Source organism: Lemur catta, chromosome 17 (genome assembly GCF_020740605.2).
Source record: "Lemur catta isolate mLemCat1 chromosome 17, mLemCat1.pri, whole genome shotgun sequence".
In the NCBI taxonomy this organism is placed as follows: domain Eukaryota; kingdom Metazoa; phylum Chordata; class Mammalia; order Primates; family Lemuridae; genus Lemur; species Lemur catta.
This window is the reverse complement of record NC_059144.1, coordinates 24,691,641-24,716,270: the sequence shown is the minus strand read 5'-3', so window position 1 is coordinate 24,716,270 and position 24,630 is coordinate 24,691,641. Positions and strand designations below refer to the sequence as shown.

Below are 24,630 nucleotides of genomic sequence, written 5' to 3'. Positions count from 1 at the left end.
AGACAAGCCATTTGCCCAGAACCACACAGCGGGTGACAGGGCTGGGATCCAAACGCAGGTATGTCCTTGGCCATTTTGCCTTCTGCACTCCACTGTGGTTGCTCTGCCAGCCGTGAGTCCCTGCTGCCTGGGCAGACCCCCTTTCCCTCCGCATGACAGTGACAATCCGCTGTGTAAGATCTCACGTGGATTCTCTCCTTTGGTTTTCCCAGCAACCCTGCAGGGGAGGGGCGAGCATCGGACCTATTTTTCAGATGAAGAAACTGAAGCACCAAGTGGTTCCTTAGCTGGGTGGCTGGCAGGGGCTGTGCCTTGGTTTGCTCACCTGTAGAACGGGGTCATAACAGCCTCTCGGGGCGGCTGAGGACTGTGCAAGACTGTGGAAGCCAGGGGCTCTTGGAGACACCCCGTGGGGTGTCCTCAGACAAGGCCCGAGTGCGTTTCTCCTGACAGGCCGGCACCCAGGCAGGGCCCGGCCCGCCGAAGGAAGGGCCCCACACCTCCTCGAACATTTCCTCAGCCGGGGATGCCGAGAAAACGATGAGTCATCCACCCAAGCACAGGCCTCCCGGGAGCCTGCGTCGGGTCCCAGCCGGGTGGGGAAGGTTCCAAGCTGGAAAGGGGGCCCGTGAACACGATGACGCCCGAGCTGGCCCCACCGTGGCCTGAATCACCAAGTCGCCACGGCCTCCCACTGCCACCAGCTGCCAGCCTTGAGGACACCCCTGGATTCCGCCCCCAGACCTGTCCCGAGTCTTCACCCCAGATCTGCACGTCTGCCCATAGGTCCCGGTTTCCTAAGCTCCCCTCTTTCCACCCAAGAATCCCGGGGTCAACGGTGACCCCCAAGGCTCCCTCGCCCCCACCTCCCACTCACCCAGGCCCAGACACTCAACCTCTTGTCCTTTGAGGAAACCAGCCAGGCCTCCTCTCCCCTCACCTCCCTATTTTTTGTCCTCCTGTCCTTCCTTCTCCGGAGCACACGGCCTTCTTGCCATAGCACCCGAGGGTTCCTTCTAAAACCCAAATCTGACCTCGTCTCCCTCCCTCACACACCTCCTGCGAGCTCCCTGCTGTCCCCGATGGTGACGCACTGACTGGCCTCCCAGAGCCTTCTCTTCCACCTGGCCCCCATTTCCCCAGCTCATCCCCTCAGGACCCCACAGCGGTTCTCAAGCTGATTTGGCCATTTACCCATCCTCACCCCACCTGGAACGTTCTTCCGAATGCACTGACTCTGCCAAAATAGGTCCCACTCCCTGGGATGAGCTTCCCTGCGCTCTGCTCTAGCTGAAAAATTCTTTTTGGCCCTGAAGGTCCGGCTCAAATGTCACCTCCCCAAGGACTTCCTAGACACTCTCGGGCAGGAAGATGGGTCTGTGCCCTGGGGCTCCCGAGGGCCCCAGAGTACAGAGCTGGATGCACAGTCCTCAGACTCCAGCAGAGGCGTCCGCTCTACCCCCCCTGCCCCATGGGGAGCCCCTTAGAGGCAGGGGCTATTCTGGGCCCTGGGGATACAGCAGTGAACAAAACAGATGTGGTCTGCTCTGGGGGAGCCCACAGCCTTGTGGGGAGCCAGATCCTAAACATATAAACTAGTAAAATACATACAATGTCAGGGGCAATACGGGCTACAGAGGAAAAATTAAGTAGAAAAGAGAGATGGGGAGAGGATCCAAGGGATCTAAGGTGGTTCTCACTGGGGGATCAGAGAGAGCCTCTCTGAGGAAGTGACGTCCAAGCAAAGACCCAAAGAAGGAGCAAGAACTGGCCAAGCAGAGATCTGAAGGAACAGCCAGTGCAAGAGCCCTGGGGCAGGACTGTTTGGCTGTTTGCAGAACAGCAAGGAGGCCCCCATGGCTGAGGCCGAATGAATAGGGAGAGAGGAGGGAGGTGGGGGCCAGGTGACGCAGGGCTCTGCAGGCTACAGGGAAGACTCTTGCTCTTGCTTCCTGAGACGAGAGTCTTGGAGGGTTCAAGTGAGAAGTGAGTGTTGGAGGGTTCTGAGCAGAGGAGGGAGAGAATCTGACTTGATTTTTGCAAAGTTTGCTCCAGCAGTGTGTGTGAAGCAGGGATTATGGCGGTGGAGGGTAGAGTGGACACAGGGTGCCCAGTGGGGAGGCTGATGCCTCTCCAGGCTTGGACCAGGCTGGGGCAGTAGAGGTGTGAGGAGTGGCAGAATTTGAGGTGTGCTTTGAAGGTGGAGCCAACAGGATTTGCAAATGGGTTGGATGGGGAGGGAGAGGAGGTATGAGAAACAGGAGTCAAAAATGAGTCCCAGGGGTGGCCCCAGGAAGGGGAGGGATGGAGCTGGGGGATGGAGAGGGCAATGCAAGGTAAGAATGAGGGAGGGAGGGAATGAATGAATGACTCAGGCTTGGGAACCAGACTGTGGCTCACACCCAGCTCTGGGGTTTGGTGGGACCTTGAACGAGTTTCCTCTACTCTGCCTTAGTTTCCCCATCTGCAGCTGAGGGGCTCCATGTCCCAGGGTGGCCAAGAGGACTGAATGCTGAGGGATTGATGACCTTGAGGGTGTGAGGACAGGCCCAGCCTCCCACCTGCTCTGCTCTGTCTCCCCAGGCCAGGCCAGGCCTGCAGCTGCAGAGACGGGAGTGGCAGGGAGTGGGCCAGAGGGAGGGGTGGCATCTGTCTCCCACCAGGCTGGGTCTGGGCAGGTGGGAGGGCTGCCTTGGGCTCTGGGCTGCTAGTGTGCAGTGCCCTCAGGCGAGGATGCACCATGAGCCTGGGGTGGATGGCTAGGGCACCCCCGAGGCCATCCCTCCTGTGGACCCCTGCGCCCACGCCTGGGGCTCAGAGGGCCAGACAGAGCCCTGGACCCCAAGCCTTGTCATGTGCTCACTGTGGGCCTTGGGGAAGTTCCCTGGGCTCTCTGGCACCAAGTTCTCCTCTACCTCACAGACCCCAGGGGAGATTAAATGAAATAAAGTGTCTGGTGCACGGCAGGGGTGTGAAAAATTGGGAGATGTGCTCAGACCCCTGGCCGAAGGAGGCAGTCATTATGTCAACCACTACACAGACGGCATTATGTCTCCCTGAGAACCCAGAACCCAGTAACCCGGGTTCCCAGCCTGGGAGCTAGGTCGGGGTGGGAAGGTTGGGGGAGGGTCTGGTGAGAGGGTCCTCCTTTTACTCGGCAGGTGCCCCCCAGCCCTTGGTAAAGCCCTCCAGCACCCTACCTTGACCTCAGGGATCTGGCACCCAGGAGGGACTCTGAGGCGGGAGGGACCACTGGAGGCTTCCCTCCATGGTAACTAGGGACACTGAGGCTCAGAGCAGGGCAGAGGCCAGTCAGGACAGCAAGGGATCCTGAGCCTTCAAGCTCCCAGCTCTGGGGGCTCATGCCACACCTACGTCCCTCACCAAGACTTATTCTGGAGTTCTGTTCAATTTCATTCAACACTTCCCAGGGCCCGGATGGCACTGGAGACACAGAAATGACTCCGAGACAATCTCTAGGGAACTAGTTGCTGCCTACCTACAGTGCCAGGAACTTGGCTGGGTGCTTCATGGCCACCGTCCCATTTAATACCCACAACATCTTTCATCATCATTCCCATTTTCCAGATGAGAAAACGGAGGCTCAGCAAGATCCACGAAGCAGCTAACATTTTCTAAGACTTGCCACACTTGGGGGGCTCTCCATGCATTAAGGCAATAATTTTCCCACCAGGGCTATGGGAGGAATACGGTTACCAGCTCCATTTCACTGATGAGAAAATTAAGGTCAGATTGATAAAAGGACAGAGCCGGGATTTGAACCCAGGGTCCCGTGGCTTGAAAGCCCAGGCCCTTCGCCTCCCCTCTGTGTCCAAGTAGACTCAGGAGGCCATGTGCTAATAAGCCACTGGCCTTGGTGGGCTGTCACCAGCTTCCTCCTGCTCCTTTGGCTGCTTTTGGGGCCCTGGGGCCAGGCCTGGCTTTGACACAGGTTATCAGGGCGACCCTGAGCACATTACTTAGCCCCATCCTCAAATCCAGTTTGCCATGGAGTGGAGCTTTGGAGCCTGTTTTCTAGGCAAGGAAACAGACTCAGAGAGGCCAGCAGGCTACTTGCCCAGGGTCACACGGCAAGGAAGGGGTTAGGTGGGGACCCCATCGGTCCTGGCCCTATCACTTCAAGCTCAGAGCCCTCTATCCCAGAAGGACCCACTCCACTCCCAACAGTGCTTGGCTCTGCGCTTTGTTATGTGACCACAGCAAAGGTCACAAGCTTTGTGGGGGGCGAGAAGGCTGGACCAAAGAGATGCCTTGGCCCCTGTCAGGGGGATGGGGAGATGGCAGTGCCTCCTCTGCCCGCTCCCTCCCTCACACTTGGCTTCAGCTGGCTGCTGAGGCCCCAGGGACAGCAGGGGCCAGGGCTGCAGTTGAGGCTGACTCGGTGACGATGAAGGACACCCCTGTCAGCACCACACTGCCGGAGAGACAGGGTTTTCCAATCCAGACCTCGCACATGTGAGCGCACACAGTCACACCCGTGGTCTGCCAACGCCCACACCCTGGGTGCCCACACAGACGCTCACAGCCACACGCTGACAAGTGCACGGACGAGCCGCTCCACCTGCGGGCCCGCACACTGCCCCGGGCACACGCGTCCACACGATCATCCCCAGCCTGCACACGGAGGGGCACAGGCATGGTCACACCCACACAGCCGCGCTTCTGCACACGCACACACATGCACATGCATGTTCTACCCCATGAGCACATGAGCACATGCAGAGTACTCAATCCAACAACCTCTAAGGTAACAGCCAGCTTGGAGAAGCTCGGGTTTGTCTGATGCCCTTGACCTTCAACCCTAGACAGCCCCAGCCACAGGCTCCCTGTCCCCCAATCCTCCCAGCAGCATTTCAGGGTTCCAGATGGGCCTCCCAGGCACTCAGGGAAGGGAAGGCAGCCTGTAGGGGCCATAAAGAAGAGATTTTCACGCCAGATCTTACCCAAGGAAGAACAGTGCGTGCTGTCCCCACTCCTTAGCAGAGAGTGACCCAGGACCTAGAGGGGAGGCCCCAGGAAGGCAGAGCCTGACCTTCCAGAATGACCCTACTCCAAAATGCAGTGCCCTCAGAACCCAGGACCATGTTACCCAAATCACGGAGGCTTAATTAACAAGAGGGCTCATTTCTGCCACTCATGAGAAACTCAAATGGCATCTATGCCAGGTATCTCTGTTAACCTTCTTCCTAAAGTCCCCCAGGGCCCAGGACAACAGAGTCCTCCTCCCTTCTCCCCACTGCATACCCATTCTAGTGAGCCCCAGGAAAGCACCCAGACATCTTCCACTGTACCAATCCTGCCCCAGGCACCAGCCTGTGAATACAGACATCTTGACCAGAGGGATGCTTCTAAACTAATTCAGACTAAAGTGTAATGGACTGAAAGCTTGTCATGAGGGGCTTATGTTTTCAAATTGGATCAGGTTGCAAGACACCTCAGGGGCAAAAGGGAGATGCGCATAAGGCAGTACTGAGCTCAGGGCCTGTCCTTGTCAACAGCCTGGCCTAGGGGAAGTACTTAACCTCCCTCAGCCTCAGTATACTCATCGGAAGGATAGCAATAACCACAGCACTGACCTCTAGGCTACTGTGAGAATCCCATAAACTGATGTGTTATCAGTGCCTCAGCACAGTGACAGGCACACAGTAGGTGATCAAAACAGTAGCTGTGCTGATAATTTGGAGAAAACCAGGAAACACTGAGGTATTCAACCGAAGGTCACAGCATCTATTAGGCAGTGTTAAGTCAGAGACCATTTCCCGCCCAGACCAGCGGCCGCAGGTGCCAAAGGTTTACACAAAAGCTCTGGGGAGAAAGACTTAAGACTGAAAATGCTTTCCACTAAATGAACGTTGTCACAAACTGGGAAAAGACCACCATTAGTCAATTTGGCTAGTGGAACACCTGGGGTCCGGCTCGCAAAAGCCTGGTGTTGAGAGTGGAGTTTGGCAACTGTGGGGCTTCCCCTTGGGAAACGGGCCTCTAATGGTGGGATTCCTGGCATGTGACAGGCCTGTGAGGAAGCCACGGTGGAGCACACAGATCTAAGTCCAGTCCTGGCTCCCTTCCAGTGGAAACCTCCCCTCTCTGGAGGCCTCAGTTTTACCATCTGGAAGATGGTAACGTTGGGCTGAGAACATAGATCTCCAAGGAGCCTTGGGGCTCTCTGATCCTGGAATTGACAAACGGCCCCAGGCACCACCTCAGCCATAACCTGTGGCCCTCACTGGCTCTGGGGACAACCCCACTCTGAGAGGCCAGAGGAAAAGGAAGGGGGTTGTTTCACTTTGTGGCTGACACTGGAACGGAATTGGAGGGTCTTGCCTCCCAGGGGTTCTCTTCCCCTGGTTGGCAGCCCACAGTGGCTGGAGCAGGCCAAACACAAGAAATAATAAATCCTAACCAGGCTTTGCCCAGCCAGGAGGCCCCGGCTGGCTCTTGTCATAAAAAGATCTTATCCCCATGAGCACCCGTGCAGCCTGTGGAGGACTCCGCCCTCCTCCCCTCAGTCCTCTGCCTCCACTTTCTATTTCCTGTGACAACCTGCAAACTGAAGACCAACTTGCCTCTCCCAGGCTTCGACTGGAACCCCCCCCCGCCCCACCCCCCACCCAGGCCCCAGCTGCAGGAGGCCCTGCAGAGTGTAATTCCCCTCGCCCTCCTCTCTGCCCTGGGCCCGTCCGGACAGATTAAGCCTTTGTCACACACACCCAGAAAAGCTCAGGGCCAGATGGGACAGGACAAGTGGTGTCAGATCATCGACCCGAGGCTGCCCGGGACTAGGAAAGGGGCCCGACCGCAGCACTACATATGGCTGTGGAAGGGGGTGGGGGCCCAGGGTGGGAGCAGCCAGAGAGCAGCATGACACACCACGGCCATCCTGGGGACAGAGACCGTACAGGGGCCCTCGCTGCTGACCCAACTCCTACATCTTCTCTTTGAAATTTTTCTGCCTGCTTGCCCTCCCTCGAAGTCCCAGGGGCTTCCCCATCATATCCTTAGCTATGTCCACCGCCCCTACCAGCTGGGTGACCAAGGGGCAGGCAGAGTCCCCCCCACCCCATTACCCCGATGCCCACCACGAGGCCTATGAGTACTAGACCAATGCCTTGGACAAAGGTCTATGGCCCAATGACCTTCACAAAAACCCACCCATGACAAAACTAGAGGATCTCTCCTAACTGACGCCAGAGGCAAAGATAACTGTGTGTGTGTGTGTGTGTGTGTGTGTGTGTGTGTGTGTCTTTGTGCGCACACGCGAGTGCGCATGCATGTGTGCAGGCCAGTGAAGTTAAGGATTGTCCTTTGCACCTTTCAAAGAAGGTCCCGTTCAGCCTCTCCCAGGAAGAGGCCATGGTTGCCCCAGAATTCCCAGCAGGATTTGTTCCTCTTAGATCAGTGAAAAGGAAAATGGAAATATAAAAATAATAACCAGGCCCCAGGAAGGTACTTGGAGATGGGGGTGGCAGGACTCGGGCATCTCCCGTGTTGGCTCCGGCTGGCTGGGCGAGTGGCAGGTAACTAACGGGCTCTCTAGGGACAGCAGGCCAGGCAGGGGAGCTCGAAGGGCGGGCTGTCGAGGGAGGGCATGTCTGTTGTGTTTGTCGTCCTCCTGGCAGCCTGGACTGGGAGGCCTGGGTCCCCTTTCTCTGCCTCCCAGGCAGGTGGTCCCTTGGGGAGGGCTTATTATTGGTCTGAGAGCCAGGGTGGAGACTGGTGAGATCCTTGCAGCCAGGGACAGGCAGGGCAGGCCAGTGTAGGCCTCAAGAAGTATCTGAAGCCACCAACTGGGATGGCAAGACCTGGGGCCCAGGCCTAGCACCCAGTTTCTGCCTGTGGCCTGGATAGGGAGAGAGGGTGCTGCTCCGCCTTGACAGCTGTGTGGTTAAGGGGGTAGACGCTGGTCCAGATGCCCACTCCCTAGGGGAGAGGTCGACCCACACAGAGAACCAGTGAGCCAGCTGCCAGGTCTGGGGCGTGGTCACCTCCCCAACTCCAAGAGTGGGTATGGGGGGGAGGAGGCTTCTGCCCTAGACTAAGAAGGTGGTTGGGCCAAGACTTCCAGCTCTTGGGGAGAAAGAGCAGGATAGGGGGTGGGATGGAACACACCTGGAGAGCCCTGAAGGTGGATGGCACTGACCCCAGGGAGGGGGCACAGACCCAGCCAACCATCTGGTGGGTCACTGACCTCAGGAAAACCACACTCAGGCTGGGGGCACTGACCCAATATGGGCAGACCCAGGGGGGCTACTGAATGGCAGGGTGGGAAGAACTGACCTAGGCTGGGGAGAGGCAATGACCCGCACCCCCATATGGAAAAGTGGGCACTGATTTGGGCTGGGGGAGGGGTCCTTCACTGGATTGGGGAGGGGACAATGACCCAGCCGCCCTGGGTTTGGGGGAAAGTGCTGATTTAGGCTGGGGGGATCCCTGACTCGCGTGGGTTGGGACACTGCCATAGCCTCCCCCTCCGAGAATCCGGCCCTGGCGCGCCCCTCGACCCGGCCCCCCGTTCCCCGTCCGGCCGGAGGCGGCAGCGGCGCAGATGGGCTGCTGGCGGCCGCAGCGCGGTTATCAGCGCTCCTCGCAGATGGGCCGCCCGCCCTCCGCGCTCACGGCTCCCCACTCCCCGCGGCCTGCAGCCCCGTCCCCTGGGCGCGGGGGGAGGCGCCTCCGGATCCGCTCCCTGGCTCCCGCCTCCCTCCCTCGCGGCCCCGTCACCCCGCGGGCCCGGCCCGGGCGGCCGCCGGAGGGGGAGGGGGAGGGGACAAGTGCACTTTTCGTAACGACCGAATCAATTGTGTGTGAAGAGCCAGCTCGGGCCAGGGACAGGGCTGAGCGCGGGGCGGGCGGGCCGGACGGGGGAGGAGCGCGGAGGGGGGAGCGGGGGAGCTAGGGAGGGAGGGAGGCCGGCGCGGGGCGGCCCCGCTCTCTCGCTCGGGCCGGGCGAGGCCGGGGAGGGATGGGGGGGGCCGGGGAGGGAGGCCGGCCCGGCCCGGCCGGGCCGGGGGCGGAACGCACTAATGGAGGGTCTCGGCGACGGAAAGTTCAAAGCTCCGCAGCGCCCCGGGAACGGCCGCCCCCCCAGCCCCCACCCTCTGCAGAACAATGAGGTCCCGGCGGGGGAGCCGCGGGGCCCGCGCCGCACGCCCTCTCCAGGGCGCCCCGGGCCAGAGGGGACGCCCCCGCCCGGCCGCCTGCCTCCTCCCTCTGGCGGCTGCGGTTCTCCGCCCCCTCCCCCACGCCACCCCGCCCGGACCGGGCCGGCCCGGGGGACGGGGGAGGGGAGGGGATGGATAGGTCAGGCCGCCCCCGTCCCAGGGAGGGGGGAGCGAGGGGCCCGGGAGGCTGAGGGGGCGCCCCACCCACCCGCGGGAGGCTGCTCCTGCGCCAGGCTGCGGCTCCGGGCGCCCCTCCCCGGGCCAGCCCCGGGTGGGGTCGGGGCGACAGCGCCCAGGCTGGCCCCCTCCCCTGGCGCTGGGAGGCCCAGAGGACTCCCCGTCCCGTGGCTGCCCCTGCCTCCCTCTCCCCCCAACCCCCCGCGGCACCACCCTCCACACACACACACACACACACACCGCCCAGCCGGCCCGGGGGCGGGAGCGCGAGGCGCCCGGGACAGGCAGCCCCGGGGCGGGCGGGGGGGAGGCTAGGGCTTCGGAGCAGCCGCCTGCTGGCGGGGGGAGGGGACGGGAGGACGGAACATGCTAGGGTGAGCAGCCCGGGACAGCCCCCCCACCGGCACGGCCACGGCCCGGGCAGCGGCGCGGAGGGGGGCAGGGACGCCCCGAACCCGGAGCGCTGCCCAGGCGAGCTGGGGAGGGCGGGTGAGCAGGGACGCGTGCGCCTCCGGCGGGCCCGACACACGGACAACCTCAGGGACACACGTTCGGACACACATCCACACCCCCACCCCGCCCGCCCGCCCGCCCCGAGCCCAGCGGCGGGACCGGCCCGTGGCCGCCGCGCGCGCACTCACCGAGCCCGTCTTGACCGGCACATACACCACTTGGCCCATCTTGGGTTCCCGGCCGCTGCCCAGGCGGAAGCCCTTGGAGCGCACCCAGAACTGGAACTTGCCTTTCTCACCGGCCGCGGGGCCGCTGCCCGCGCCGGTCCCGCCGCCGCCCTGCAGGACCTCAGCGATCCGCTGGTATTTGCTGCGTGTCACCGTCTTGGTTTTGGCCGAGTCGCCGTAGGTGCGCAGGCACCAGTCCCGGAACTGGCGGCCCAGCTCCGAGTCCCCGGGGCTGCGCTCGCGCTCCCAGCCCCCGCGTAGCAGCAGCGTCGGCTTCGGCATCCTCCCGCCGCGCCCGGCGCCCTCGGGGGCGGGCCGGCCGCCGGGCCGCCCGGTGCCGGGACTGGGCTGGGCCGGGCTGGGCCGGGCCGGAGCGCGCCGCGGCCGGTGCTGTCCCGCGGTGTGGCTCCGGCGCGGCTGCTTGATGGGCGCGGGCGGCGGCCGGACGCGCGGGGCTGCGGCGCGCTCTGTCCTGCTCGGGCGGCGGCGGCGGCGTTGGCGGCGGCGGCTCCGGCTCGCCTCCTGCTCCGCCTCCTCCTCCCCCCGGCCGGGATGCAGGAGCGATGGAGGCAGCTCCGGGCCCGGAGGTGCAGAGGGGGCGGGCCGCCCCGCGGGCGGCCGGGGGAGGCGGGAGGCGGGGAGCGGCCCCGAGCGCGGGGAGCGAGACCGAGCCTGGGCGCGGGCGGCAGCAGTGGCTGTCAGCTTGCGCGGCTCATCCTGCTCCTGCTCAGGCTCCCGCTGCCGCGGCTCTTCCTCCTCCTCCTCCTCCCGCGCCCGCCTCCACCACGCCGCGGGATCCCACCTGTTAGAGCGGCGCAGCCTTCGCCGCCGCCCGCCCCCCTTCCTCCCGCGCCCGCCCGCCGGTCCCAGCCCCCGCCTGGCCCGGCCCCTGAGGGCGCGGGGGCCGCCGCGCCCGCAGCCGCCGAGAGGGCAGGAGCCGCAGGCGCGCAGTGCCCAGTCCAGGGACGCGTTCCATCTGGCCGGGCCGGGCCCGGAGCCTCGCAGGCCGAGCTCCGCCCGGACACCAACGTCCCATCGGGAGTAGGGCGCAGACCCCGGCCTAGCCACCCGCATCCCTGCCTCCCGGGCTGCCCTGCCCAACTTAGCCCGGCCCAGGCGGTATGGTGCGGATTCCCCTCCCTCCTTTCCTCCCTCCCTCAACTGGCCTGACCTCTCTCATGTGAGTCCGAAGCGAGAAGAGCAATGTTCCCCTGAGGAACCCCAAATCGCCACCCTTCGGAGCCCTCAAATTTCCCCTCTTTTTGCCTCACCTTGAGTTCCCCGAAGTTTGCCCAGCCTTGCCTCCGCCGGCCCCACTGCTCTGGGCAGCCCCAGACCCTAGGGAAGTTGCTGGAGGCCTCACACAGTCCAACCCCATCAGGGCTTCAGAAGACCCTTAACACACCCACTAACTCATCCTGAGAGACCCTGCCTTCCTGGTGCACCCTGACCTAGAATCTTTTGCTGAATAAACTCAGGTGGCCCCACCATCCCCCTCCTACCTGGGCAGATCTGACCTTGGGTAGAGCTGGTCTCCTCCCCCTTAATGAAATTCCCAACATGAATAAAAAGCACAGGCCAACTTCTGAGGATTTCTGCCCTCCTTTCTTAACAGGTCATGACAAATTGCTACGATTCCCTCCCTGTTGTCCCCTGGGGTCCACACTCATGTCCCCATGACACTCCTGCAGGCAAGTCACCACCCAAGGCCTGAGGCCCGGATTTTGGCTAGTGCAGGACCATTTTCTGCCTAGGAACTACTGGCTAGTCCCCTACCCTGGGACATACTGTGTGCCATGTCCTGGCAACTTGAAGGCAGAGGAGACAGCCCCATTTTATAGATGCAGGCCTGTGGTTTGGGGAGGTGGTCTGCCCTGCTCAAGGTCATGCAGGAAGGAGGGCTGGGTTTCAGCTTATGTTCAGCTTATGGCTCCTGCTGCCTGCCATGTAACACACAAAGTCTTCCCCGTTCACCCCACTGGGAGGGTTCCCAACATTCTATGTACCTGGCTCACTGCCCCCAGTAGACAGGGAGCTCCAGATGCTCAGGGCCATATCTGACCCATCCCTGTATGCCCAGGCCCTAGCACAGCACCTGGCACATAGTAGGTGCCAACAAATGCTGAAAGAACCCAAGAGGTCTTCCAAGTCCCAACCTCTCTCTGCATTTCACATAGGAGATTATTTTTAGATAATTTACATTTCCATGTTACTTTATATACACCAACAACTCCACAGTCATTTTTCCTCTTTATCTTCCCAAGAGCTCTTTTTGGATCTATGCTGGCATGCATGCCCATTTTTTAAGAGGTGACCACTCAGAGAGGAGAAGGCAGTACCCAAAGACCAGCCCCAGGGGTGCGGGGCCTTCCGCATGATTTGGAAGCCCATGCCCTGACTTTTTTCAGTGTGTCCCTCGACAGTTATCCCTCCAGCTGACTCCCTTCCTGAGAGCAAAGATGCTCTAGCCGGGCAATGCTAGTGCTCACTTTCAGCAAGAGCACCCTGTTGCCTAGGTAGTGGGGTCCCTGTGTGAGCCCAGGTCTCCCTACCCAGTTCCAAGATCCACTTCAAAAACCACTAAGCCAGATCACTTCTCCATCCAATCTGGGTCTTTGCTGGCTTCTCAGAACCTAAAATCTTGGTTGTCAATCTTGGGCTGAGTTCTGGCATGGCAGAAGGTATCATATAAAGAAAAGAACATAGGCTTCGAGTAGAGACAAACAGACTTGGAACTGAATCCTGACTGCTATTTGCCATGGTAGTCTTCATGTTCATAGGTCCCACTTGGCTGCTTCTCAACCGAATTTGGGTGACCAGAGCAAGGTCACTGAGTGACCACAGTAGGTCACTTAGCTCTGACTTCATCATTTGTATAATGGGAAGGATATTATAGACATAAAGATTCAATGGGATGAAGAGTGCTTGGCCTACACCAGGTGCCCAATAAATGCCATTTTCTCCTTCATAAGGGCTGCAAAGTATTCAAGGAAGAAGATGAGCATTGTTGATCCTTTTTGTGTTTCATTCATTCAACAAACATTTGTTAAGCAGCCATTATGCAGCAGGGGCTGGGAATATGGTCATGGGATCCCCAAGGTCCCTGCCCTCCTGCAGCTCACCAATGGGTGCAGAAGACAGCCACTGAGCAACCACCTATCGATCCCTGCAGCTTGGGGAGCAGTGGAAAGAGAGAGCTGTGATACGAATAATGTGCGGGGGTGCTGCTTTGCTTAGGGGGATCAGGGATGCCCCTTCTGAGGAGGTAGCATTTGAGCAGTGACTTAAATGACAGGTGCCACGGAGTTAGCCATGCTAAGTTCTGAGCAAAAAGCATTCCAGGCAGAGGCGACAGCAAGGGCAAAAGCCGTGAGGTGGGAAAGAGCTTGGCATTTTCCAGAAGCTGGAAGGAAGCCAGTGTGGTCAGCCTGAAGTGCATGAGGAAGAGTTGGAAGGCAGGAGTCGCGAAGACCTTGGGAAGAACTTTGGATTGCATTCTAGATGCTGTGGAAGCCATTGGTGAGTTTGCAACAGGGGTGGGACAAAGTAGAGAGGCAGTGGGGAGTGGAGGGCAGCTACAGGGGTCCAGAGGTCTGTGGCCTTGGAGGTCAGAGGCCTGAGTTCTCTGGGGGGACAGCTCACTCTACACCAGCCACATCCCAGCCTCTTGCCCTGAGGGGACTGGGAGAGTAGAGAGGGCTGAGCTGAGGAGGGAGAGTGGCCTCCTGCAGCCCATCCCCACTTCTGCAGAAACAGATCCTGCGGTCTTTGGCCTGTTCATGTTGGAGGGGTCCTCTGGGAGGGGTCCTGCCCCAGAACATGCTGGGGGGTGAGTCTCCCACCATGCCCAGCTTGTTGGGGACAATCATGGTCCTAGGTGGCTGCAGCTCCTTTCTTCCCATCCCAGACACCTGCCAAGAGGACACAGTAGGCTGCCCTGTGAATCAAAGGCCAGTGGGTGCCCTGAATGTTTTTGTCCTTAGTCCAAGGGAGGCTGGGGTTGAAGCACAGGGAGTCCAAACCTCCAGGGCTGATGCCCACTTCCAGTATGGATATTAATTGTACTGAGTCACAAGAGCTTGGTGACGGAGGATCTACAGAGAGTATACAGTCCAAACTCTTCCTTTTATAGATGGGTAAACTGAGTCCCACAGAAGGGAAGAGGCTCAGGGCCACCAGGCAGAGCTGGGCACCTGGCCTTTGCCTGATTTGGCCCAGATCACCTGTCTTTTGCTGAGCTCTGACGCTGGGCCCACATGAGGGGGAATGTCTGCAACTCAGCGCTGAGGTGGCCCCAACCCTGCCCACTGGAAGTTCCAGGCCTGGGGTGGGGTAGAGTGACTCAGGCCCCCAGAGGCCTGTCCACCAAAAGGCTGGGAGGAGCAGGGAGGCTCCAGAGCCTTGGGAGGGGTGGTTTCCACTGCTAGGTGCTGCTGCCAATTCCACCAAGGGCTTGTGCAGCCACTTGCTGTCCCCCTGCAGTGTACCCAGCTTTGCCGAGCTGCTGCTCCATGCCCACCTTGCCCAGAAAGGCTTCCTGACCGCTCAGCTTGGTTCAGAGCTTCCTCTGGTCACCCACAGAGCCCTGGGCTTTCTCTCTCCTGGCTCTGACCATACCATGTCATGATCGCCTCACTGCCTGTATCTGCCAGTGCCCAGCACAGGGGCTGAGGTCTAATAAATAATTATTGGATAAATTAATAAATAAGTGACTGAATAGATGAATGAATGGGCTTGGTTCTCAAAAAGCAAGTGTCAGACTGAAATCTACAGCATTTTCCACCACACTATCCTGCCTTCCCCATAATTAATCAATCCATCCAAATTTATTGTGCTCCTCCTAACAGACTCTGCCATTGAGTGACCATATGTGAGTTCCTTAATCTCCCTAAGCCTCAGTTCTCAATGCTGATAAAATGGGGATACTAATAATTATACTTAAATGGGTGTGGTGGCTTAAATGGGTAATCCCAGCACTTTGGGAGGACGAGACAGGAGGATCGCCTGAGGCCAGGAGTTTGAGACCAGCCTGGATAACATAGCAAGACTCTATCTCTACAAAAAATACAAAATCAGCCAGGTGTGGTGGCACATGCCTATAGTCCCAGCTACTCAGGAGGCTGAGGCACGAGGATCACTTGAGCCTGGGAGTTTGAGGCTGCCTTGAGCTATGATTGTGGCACTGCATTCTAGCCTGGGTGACAGAGAGAGACCCTATCTCTAAAAAGGAAAAAAATGAAAAGTGATACCTGACCCACAGGGCTGTTGTGAGAATAAGCTCTCTAGGGATGTTAGCCCCTACTATCATATGTGTGTCTGCCATTCATTCAAGCGTCGGAGCCCCTTCTGTGTGTCAGACGCCATGCCTGGTGTTGGGAATACAGGAACAGGCGAGATGGCCCTGGCCTGGCCTTCATGGAGCTCAGGCCCTAGCTGACTTTTAAAAGACCAGGACAGATGAATTTAGCATTAAGAACAAAAAGGTGCTGTGAGAACACATGGCAGAGGAGCCCAGATGAGTGCCTCCCAGAAGCCCTCCCCTAAGGGTTCTTGGCACAGGAAGATGGAGGCACTCAGGACAGAGAGAAGGCAGAGGAGGACAACGACTCCACTCCTGGAATGGCCTGTGCCACCCCCTTGCCTGTGTGTCCACAACCGAGCGGGAGGAATTTTGCCCACTTCACAGAGTTTGAGAACCCCTGGAGCCCAGCATCGCCCTTCCCAGAAATGAAAGCATAGAGAGATAAGACAGCTAACTTGGAGAGGGGGTTTCATTCAAATGTCACCTCCCCAGAGGTGCCCTCCTTGACTGCCCTTTTTTTTTTTTTTAAAAATCAGAATACTGCAGGATGATTGACCGCCCTTTTTAAAATAGTCCCCCAGGGACCCTCTACCCTGTTTTCCTGCTTGGCTCATCCTCATAGCCTCAGTGCCACGTTCCATTATGACACGTATTTATTTGTTTCCTGTTTCTGCTCATCTCACCCACTGGACTGTACGTTCCTAGAGGGCAGGGACTCTGTCCCGTCCACTGCAGCATCTCCCACATCCAGAACAGTACCTGGTGTGTAGGAGGTGTTCAGTACATATTCACTGAATAAATGAAGGAATGAAGAAACCCTAAGAGAGAGAGTGTGTGTTATAACTATACTATATATACACTGCAGTGAGGTCCAGGAAGATTTCTGCTGAATTGGAGAGGAAGGGGCCTTTTCTTTCTGATGTTAATTTTGTCTGTAGCAAGTTGCTTCCCTTCATGGAGCCTCAGTGTCCTCACCTGTAAAATGGAGCTAGGACCTGCCTTGCAGAATCTTTGTGGGGCATCCATCAAATGTGGTGCAAAGTGCCTTGGCAGGGCCTGGCACACAGTAGGTGCCCTGTGAGCAACTCTGGCATTCTGATGAAGCCCTTGCTAGGGGAGGCACATGGAGGGGATCCCAGGGCCTGAGCCTTCCTCCAGGACACAATGGAAGCTGACACTGGATCTGTCCCGTCACCTGAACTCGCCAGTAATTTATTGATGCTGGATGCTGGCACCCAGCAGCTTGCTGGGTCAGTCTCAGGGAGCAGGTGTAGGGCCCTTGGGGCCTCCCCCAGCCTCACCCAGGCAGGGTGGGGGTGGGGAGCCTGGGTCTACCTGGCCCAGGAAAACTGACAGGTCAGGGGCATGTCAAAAAACCTAAATAAAGAGCTCTGGGCATTCAGTGAGAGCAGGCCATTCCACCGAAGGCTTTCTGGGGGCCAAAACCTTTCACTGGCCTTCAGAGGATGAGGGGAAACACCAAAGGGGAAGTGCATTTTAAGGCAGGGGAGCCTCCAGAGCACAGATTTGAAGGTGGAAAAGGAAGCAGTGTGTTTAGAGCGTGGTGGGCATGTCCACTTGAGAGAGCAGAGGAGTCCCAGAAAGGGTAAGTGGGCATGCCAGGGCCTTGAATGCCTGCCCAAGCCTTAGGCCTCCCTGGGTGGGCCATGGGGAGCCATGGGAGGTGAGCAATGAAGCCACTGTTTCTCCCTGACCTATATATCGTAAGGGGCCAGCCAGTCAGGCCAGAGGGGGCGTGGCACTCAAGAACTTCTGACACCCAGTTTCAACCTCATGTCCCTCCACACCTTGTCACAGCCCTCGAGCCTGGCACGCTGCTGGCACCAGAACACGTCGGCTCATTCTTACCTCCACACCTGTTCTCTCGGTCCCTCCTCCTGCAGTACCCACTCTATCTACCCAGATCCTACCCATTGCCCAGGGCTCGCTTCCGGGCTCTTTCCTCCATGAAGCCCGCCCTGACCACACCAGCCCTCAGTTACATGCCTCAGCCTCAGAACTGCCTGGGCCCGGGCAGGTAAGGGCCCATGTGCCACTGCAGTCTGCAGCACTCACCATCCGCAGTGAGTTGCTGCTTTTATCTGCCCGGCAACTCTCTTCTCCTGGTAGCAGCACTCTGAAATCCCTTTGAGGAACTCCTCCCTTCCCTGTATTCAGAGCAGGTAGCTGGAGCAGGACTGACTTGAACCCCAGCCACTGAAAACATCCCTCCTCCTTGACCACTGTCACTGCGGCCAGATTTCTTTCTTTTTTTTTTTTTTTTTTGAGACAGAGTGTCACTTTGTTGCCTGGGCTAGGGTGAGTGCCGTGGCGTCAGCCTAGCTCGCAGCAACCTCAAACTCCTGGGCTTAAGTGATCCTCCTGCCTCAGCCTCCCGAGTAGCTGGGAGTACAGGCATGCGCCACCATGCCCGGCTAATTTTTTCTATATATATTTTTAGTTGTCCAGCTAATTTATTTCTATTTTTAGTAGAGATGGGGTCTCGCTCAGGCTGGTCTCGAACTCCTGACCTCGAGCAATCCACTCGCCTCGGCCTCCCAGAGGGCTAGGATTACAGGCGTGAGCCACCGCGCCCGGCCTACTGTAGCCAGATTTCTGACAACACCCTTTGAGCTCCTGGATTCAGCCATACCTAAAAGCCCCCTTCATTTTCACTTAGGTCTCTTGGTGCTGGATTTCTTGCAACCTAAAGAGCCCTGGCAGATGGACCACCTGTTCAAGCCTCTGCAGGTCTGGCCTCTGCAGGTCTGGCCCGGATGGCTGTACCAGCCTCCTCACTGGCCTCTTGGCCTCCAGGTTTTCCCCTTAGAGACACCAGAGTAAAGTTCAAAATCCTTGCCTTGGCATTCAAGGCCTTACACTGACCTGTTCCAGCCTATATCTTTCTGTATCAGCCATACCAAACTTTCTGTTCCTCTGAACAATGAAGCTATGGCTTGTACAGATGCCCTTCCACTTTATCCAGACATAACCCCTTTGCAGCCCAGGAGTACACTGGATGTGGATCACTTTGACACCATAGTAAAGTCGAAAAATTATAAGTTGAACCATTGTAAATTGGAACTGTGTCTGTACATGCCATTCCCCTCATTCACAGGGACTGCCCTTCCCCACTAGTTCTCTTCCAGGAAAACTCCTACTCATCCTTCAAGACCCTGTTTTATTGTCAGTCTGTCTGCCATGTTTCTCTTGACACCCAGGCAGAGTGAGATGTCTCTTTCCTCCTGGCACTTCAAGGTCTTCAGAGCAATGACAATGCAATGGGTTATCATCTGCTTGGCTACCTTCTCCCCAGATGAGGGGCCCCTCAAAGACATGGTCATGCCTTGTTCATTTCTTATCTCCCAGAGGGCCTACTAATAGTCATCATCTGACTGACTGACAGGGCTCTCAATACAAGGTTATATTTCTGAAGGCCTGTGAACCATTAGATAATGATTTTTGCTGGCCAACTCTTGCAGTTGACCACTTCCTGGGCTTTCTTTACCTCAGGACTTCTCAGAGCCTTCGATGTGCTAATGGGCACTGCACACCTCCCAGGAAGGAAGAGGTGCCAAAGCTGGCCTGGGTACCAGCTTGAGACCATCTTACTCAACTAGTCCGCTTCAGGAATGGGGAAACTGAGGCCCAGAGAGGACTCATCCAGGCACTTGACACCAGATCTGGACCTGGGGCCCAGCCTCCGGTTCCCTCCGCCCGTGCTCTCTCCTCTACAGCCCACTGCCTCAGGCCCCGTGTGGGCCCACGTCACCTCTGTAGCAAAATGTTCAGAGTGAGGGCTCTGGAGCCAGACTGCCTGCACTTGAGTCTTGTGCCCACTCTCACCAGCTGTGTGACCTTGGCTGAGTGACCTAACCTCTCTGAGTTTCAACGTCCTCATCTGTAAGGTGTTGACAATAAAAGCACCTCCCTCCCTTGTGGGGTTGTTGTCAGCTTTGAGTGAAGTAGTCCACATAAAAGCACTTAGCACAGTGCCCAGCACACAGTAGGCCCTCCACAAGTCACCACCTGCACCTCTCAGGACACACTGGGCACACCGAGCCCCAACATCGTTGGAGCGCTGTGGGCCTCTCTGGAGACGGATGTCAATTAAACACCAGGTGAATTCAATTCCCCTCCCAGGGTTTGGTTGTGCAGGGCTGCACCTCTGGAGGCCCAGATGTTGGGTCTTCCTCCTCCCTGATTTGAAAAGAGGCATTTTTTGTTTAGAGGAATTTTCCCCCCATTTTCATACTGGCTGTATAAATTGGATCTTGTTGAGTGGTTTCTGACAAGCAAGTCGAACAGGCATGTGTGTGGAGGAAACGCAAGGCTGCCTCTGGCCAGGGGGGTGGATCTGCCGCTGGCCACGAGCTCGGCCCCTGGGCAGCTGTGTCCTGGGGAGAGTGTGTGTCCTTGGGGTGATCCAGAAGGACTTCTTCCCTGGAGAATTCTTTCTAGAGGTTTCCCAGAACCTTCTCTTAGAGGAAAAGCCCTGTGGCAAATGGCCTGCCACCCTCCCCACCCCACCCCAGCAAACCTACACCCTGGGTTCAGATTGGTAGTGTTGGGGGCAGGGGAGTGTCCTTGAGTCTCCTACCCCCCCCCCCCCGTTCAGTCTCCTCCAAGATGGACAGTCAGGGACCATGAAGTGGATCCCAGCATGTCTCCGCATCTTCAGCCACCCAAGCAAGGGGAAGCTGACATACAAAAGCAAGAGAGGTTTCAGTTAGACAGCAGGAAAGACTTCTGCCCTGCCAGATGGCTAACACCTGGCCTGCACACAGCACAGGGAAGAGCACTACACTGGGAGTCAAGGCAGCTGTGACTGATGATTACCGTGGCACTTCAGGTCAGGGCATCAGTTTCCCTTTGGTTTGCTCACCCATAAAATGGGGACTGTAATTCCTATTGCCACAGAGCCTTTCAAATGAGACAGTGGGGTGAGGCCTTGAGGTCAGCGGTAGGGGGTGTATCAAGTAATCTCCCTAGGTTCCTTTTCTTCTGTTTTTGGAAGGGATTCCTAGGGCCAAAGCCTCGGTCTTAGGCCCAGAGACCCACTGGTAAAGTGTGTGCATGTGTGTATATGCTTGTGCGTGCATATGCTTGTGTACACAGAACTCTGGGTCACATAGCAGGTGCTAAGTTACGTTTGGTTTCTTCCCTTTCTCTCTGGTCACTCATCAGATGCAGAGAGAGGCCTGGGCACAAGTTAAGAAGCTTAGGCTTTAACCCTGGGTCTGCCCCTTTCTCTGAACTCAGCCACGTCCATTGCTCAACTAAGTGTTGGCTTCCCCATCCGTGCCATGGGCAGTTCAGGTGGTTTCTGAGATCCTTCTCCCTTGGTACTGTGAAACCCATGACTGACCCAGTGAGGTGTGACCCCTGCTCACCACCTTGGCCATCACTAGAGGTTAAAGATACATGGACCTTCCTTTACTTCCTTGAATTTTCCAGCTACCTCCCACCCCAGGGCTTTGGCACAAGCCCTTCCTCTCTTGCCACAAATTCACCTAATTAACTCTAACTCATCCTTACAGCTCTCAGCTCAGTCATCATGTCCTGAACACCCCAGGCCCTTCCTCCACAACTCACTCTCGTGGAGTCCCACACCCCTCCTTTGTGATATTAACACCCCATGTGTCTTACATGTATGTAGTTTCTCGGTTGATGACCTCCCATCTTTTGGGGCCCAACAGGGCACCTCTGCTCAGAAAAGCTCACAAAAGCTCTTCCCTCCATGCACCCACACAGAGTGAACCTGGCCTTGGGGAAGAGCGGGAGCTACTGAGGATCCCCTTCCTGGGAGCTGACCTGGTGACAGGCCCTACCTTCATAGGGTGGGCTGGGGGCATTGGGAGCCCTGATGGGTGCCTGTTGTTTGCAGCGCACACCCACACCCCTGCTCTTGCAGGGACTCTCCCAGCCGCTGAGAGCTGGAGAAGGGCAGGTAGCATCAGTTCCATTTGCCAGACAAGGAAAATGTCCCCAGGGGGCTCACTGTCTGGAGGAAGGCTGTGCTACTAATATGTGGCAGGATTGAGGCAGGACCCCGGGGCTGGCCGAGCTGGGAGGATGTTACGGAGGTACAGGGAGGGGAGTTATTGGCCTAAGGTTTTCTCGGCCAGTCAGCAGCAAGGTGGGGATGGGAATCTGTAATTCTTGAACTCTTACACCTTTCTCCTGCTAGGCTGAGGGAGAGGATCCCTGGGTGTGACCCTGGATGACTCTGTGGCTTCAGATGACAGATATCACTACAGGGTGACCCCTGGGAGTGGCGAGGGCTGGCAGGAAGCACCCTAAGCATTCAGGTAGCAGGACAGTGCCAGGTGGCCTGGGCTTGAAGCCCACCTGTGCCATGCATCAGCTGCACGACCTTGGTTGGGTCCCTTTACCTCTCTGTGCCTCAGTTTCCTCATCTATAAAATGGAGGGAGTCTGGGTCAACAAGTAAAGAGAAAAAAGCACTCAGCCCAGGGAGCAGTTGGAAACAATTTCTTCCTTTCTTTTTTTGTTTTGAGAGACAAAGTCTCACTCTGTCGCCCTGGTAGAGTGCAGTGGCATCATCATAGCTCACAGCAACCTCAAACTCCTGGGCCACGCAATTCTTCTGCCTCAGCCTCCCGACTAGCTGGGACTACAGGCACGTGCCACCATGATGCTAATTTTTTTCTAGTTTTAGTAGAGATGGGGTCTCACCCTTGCTCAGGCTGGTCTTGAACTCCTGACCTCAAGCAATCCTTCCACCTCAGCCTCCCAGAGTGCTAGGATTATAGGCGTGAGCCACCGCGCCCGGCCTGCAGACAATTTCTAATAAATGTGAACTTTAGAGCTGACCTGGCCAGAGATGGGGGGAAGTGACTAAGTCCTCTCGCTGTACCAAGGCACTAAGGCTAAGAAGTGCCAGTTCCCTGCTTCGTGCTCTCAGGTCGCTGGAGAGAACGTATGAGAAGGACTTCAGTAATCACAGCACCTGTTTCCCGAGCCCCCTGGTACTTGACAGCCACCGAATCCTCACGAGCACCCCATGAAGCAGGCTCTATTATGTCCCATTTTACAGGTGTGAAACCAAGGCCTAGGCGAGTGCCTTATCCGAGTCGCACAGGTTGTGACTTGCAGAAACAGGACTTGTGCCCAAAGTCTGCTCTTGGGATCACTTGGCTCTGAAGGGCCCAGGGACCAAGGGGCGAGGAGAGATGAGTTGGCCCAGAGCAGTGGAGGGAGGTCTTGGGCGGGGCCCCACAGGCTGAGCAGAACTTGAGCAGTGGTGGACGGTGCAGGTACAGCCCCGTCTCCCCTGGGGGCCAGACGCTACGTGTGCCCTGTGGGGCAGTCACACCATTTGCCTACTGCCTGCCAGGGCCAGCTCCATGAGGGCAGGGCTGCGTCTTTCATCCCCACTGTGTGCAGCACCTGGCCCAGGCCCCAGCCCCTGGCAGGCACCCAGTGAGTGCTAGTTGAATGACTGAGTATCCCAGGCACCCCACTTGATGATCACCAGACAGCGCAACAATCACGAGCACCATTCTACAGGTGAGGAGACTGAGGCTCTGAGCGGAGGAGGGACTTGCCCAGGACCACGCAGGGCGGCCTGAATCTTGACTCTCCTCCAGGGACATGAGCCCAGGGACCACATCTCTCCTCCTCCGGCAGGAAGTGCCCGCGAGAGACCCCAGAAGGTGGATGAGACTGAAGAGAGTGGACAGCATGGAGCATCTTGCCCAAGGTCTCACCAGGCAAGAGAAGGACAGAGAAGGGCAGCTTCTCCATGGACCCCAAAGCCCCGACGTGTGGAAACTTAAGGACCCTCTTTAGAGTTTGAGAGTTCTAAGCTTACCCTTTTACATATAGAGAAATTGAGGCCCAGAAAAACAATGAGTCACATCCAGGGCCAGGGTGAGGGACAGACTGGAACCCAGCACAGCAAGTGCAAAGGCCCTGAGGCTGCCACACAGTACAAGCTAAGGGCAGAGGGCTAAAGAGGGAGGTGGGGCTGTGGAGGTGGGCCGGGGTTAGGCCAGGAGTTTGGATCCTGGGCCAGAGCAATTGGATTGGAAAGGTCTAGATGTCATCTGGCTTGGGTTCTTAAAAGACCCCTCTGGCTGCTGGGGACTGACTGGCCCGTGGGGGAGTGGGTGGGATGGGAGTAGGGAAACCTGGGAAACTCAGGCCCAAAACCTCCTTCCCCCCTTACATCTGATCCATCCGCAAATCCCTTTGAATCCACCTTCAAAATATAACCGGAATCTGACCACTTCTCACCACACCGTTGCTGTCCCCTGGTTGAAGCCACCACCCAAATGGCTGCACCATCCTCTCCCTGCTCTTTCCTGGCCTCCAGCTGGGGGAAACTGCAGAAACATAGGTCAGGTCACATCCCTCCCCTACTCTGAAGCCTCCCCTACCACCCCCAGAAGAGAGTCTTGAACTTGGCCCTGAGGTCTGCCTGCTCTGGCCTCCCTGACCCTATCTGGCCTTTGTCCCCAAGTCTCTCACCCGCATTCCTGGCTGTTCCTCAGATAACTCCTTGCACTCTGGCCTCCAGGCATTTGCATGTGCTGTGCCCTCTGCCTGGAAGGCCCTTCCCCAGATGTCTGCAGGGCGGGCTCTGTCCCCTCCTTCCTGTCATCAGATGCCGCCTCGTCGGGAGGCCTCCCCTGACCTCCTCATTTAAGTTGGCCTCACATCCCCTCCCATCACACACACAGCCCTTTCTCGCCTTCGTTTTCTCCAAAATTTGCATCACTTTCTAACGTGCCATTTAATTGACTTATTCACACTGTTTATTCTCAGCTCACACGACATTAGTATTTCAGCTTCCTGAGGACAGGAATCTTTGAGTCGTCTGTGCCAACAACAGTGTCTGGCACATAGTAGACGCTTCGTAACTCTGTGCTATTAAACTCGACTGGATCTCGAGTGCCTCTCTTAACAATTCCAGGTGAGAGGTCACCTTAATCTCTTGCCACAGAAAAAAAAACTGAGGTTCAGGGAAGGAAACACTTTGCTCGAGGTCGCAAGGCCAGGATACAGTGGGGCAAGGATTTGGACCCAGGCCCAAGCCTCCCACTCTGTCCGGCTCAGGCTGGGCGTGGCCTGGGAGCAGGACCCCAGGTGGGTGTGTGGCAGGGGCCCTAGGCGGAGGCTGGTAGGGCAGCGGCTCCTGCCAGGCCCCCTGCGGTCAGTCCCCTCCCCGAGGGGCCACAGCAGGCCGGGCAGGGAGGAGGCGGTGACAGCCCAAGCTGTCCCACCTGCTGCACGGTGGTGTAAGAGGGGCATTGGGAAAGGCC

The 24,630-nt window shown here is 57.7% G+C and overlaps 1 protein-coding gene across 4 annotated transcripts in view; it reads right to left on the bottom strand.

The window, feature by feature from the left end:
• The window catches only part of NOL4L (nucleolar protein 4 like), a 120,464-nt gene extending 109,702 nt beyond the window's left edge, over nucleotides 1–10,762 (bottom strand). For 3 of the 4 annotated variants that reach the window (XM_045529451.1, XM_045529453.1, XM_045529452.1), the window contains exon 1: nucleotides 10,001–10,099. In XM_045529451.1, coding sequence (XP_045385407.1) covers nucleotides 10,001–10,039 — 39 coding nt within the window. In that variant the 5' untranslated portion in view covers nucleotides 10,040–10,099. Of the gene's footprint in view, nucleotides 1–10,000 lie in introns of all 4 variants that reach the window. The other variant, XM_045529450.1, reaches the window with a different exon arrangement.
• Nucleotides 10,763–24,630: the final 13,868 nt, after the last annotated feature.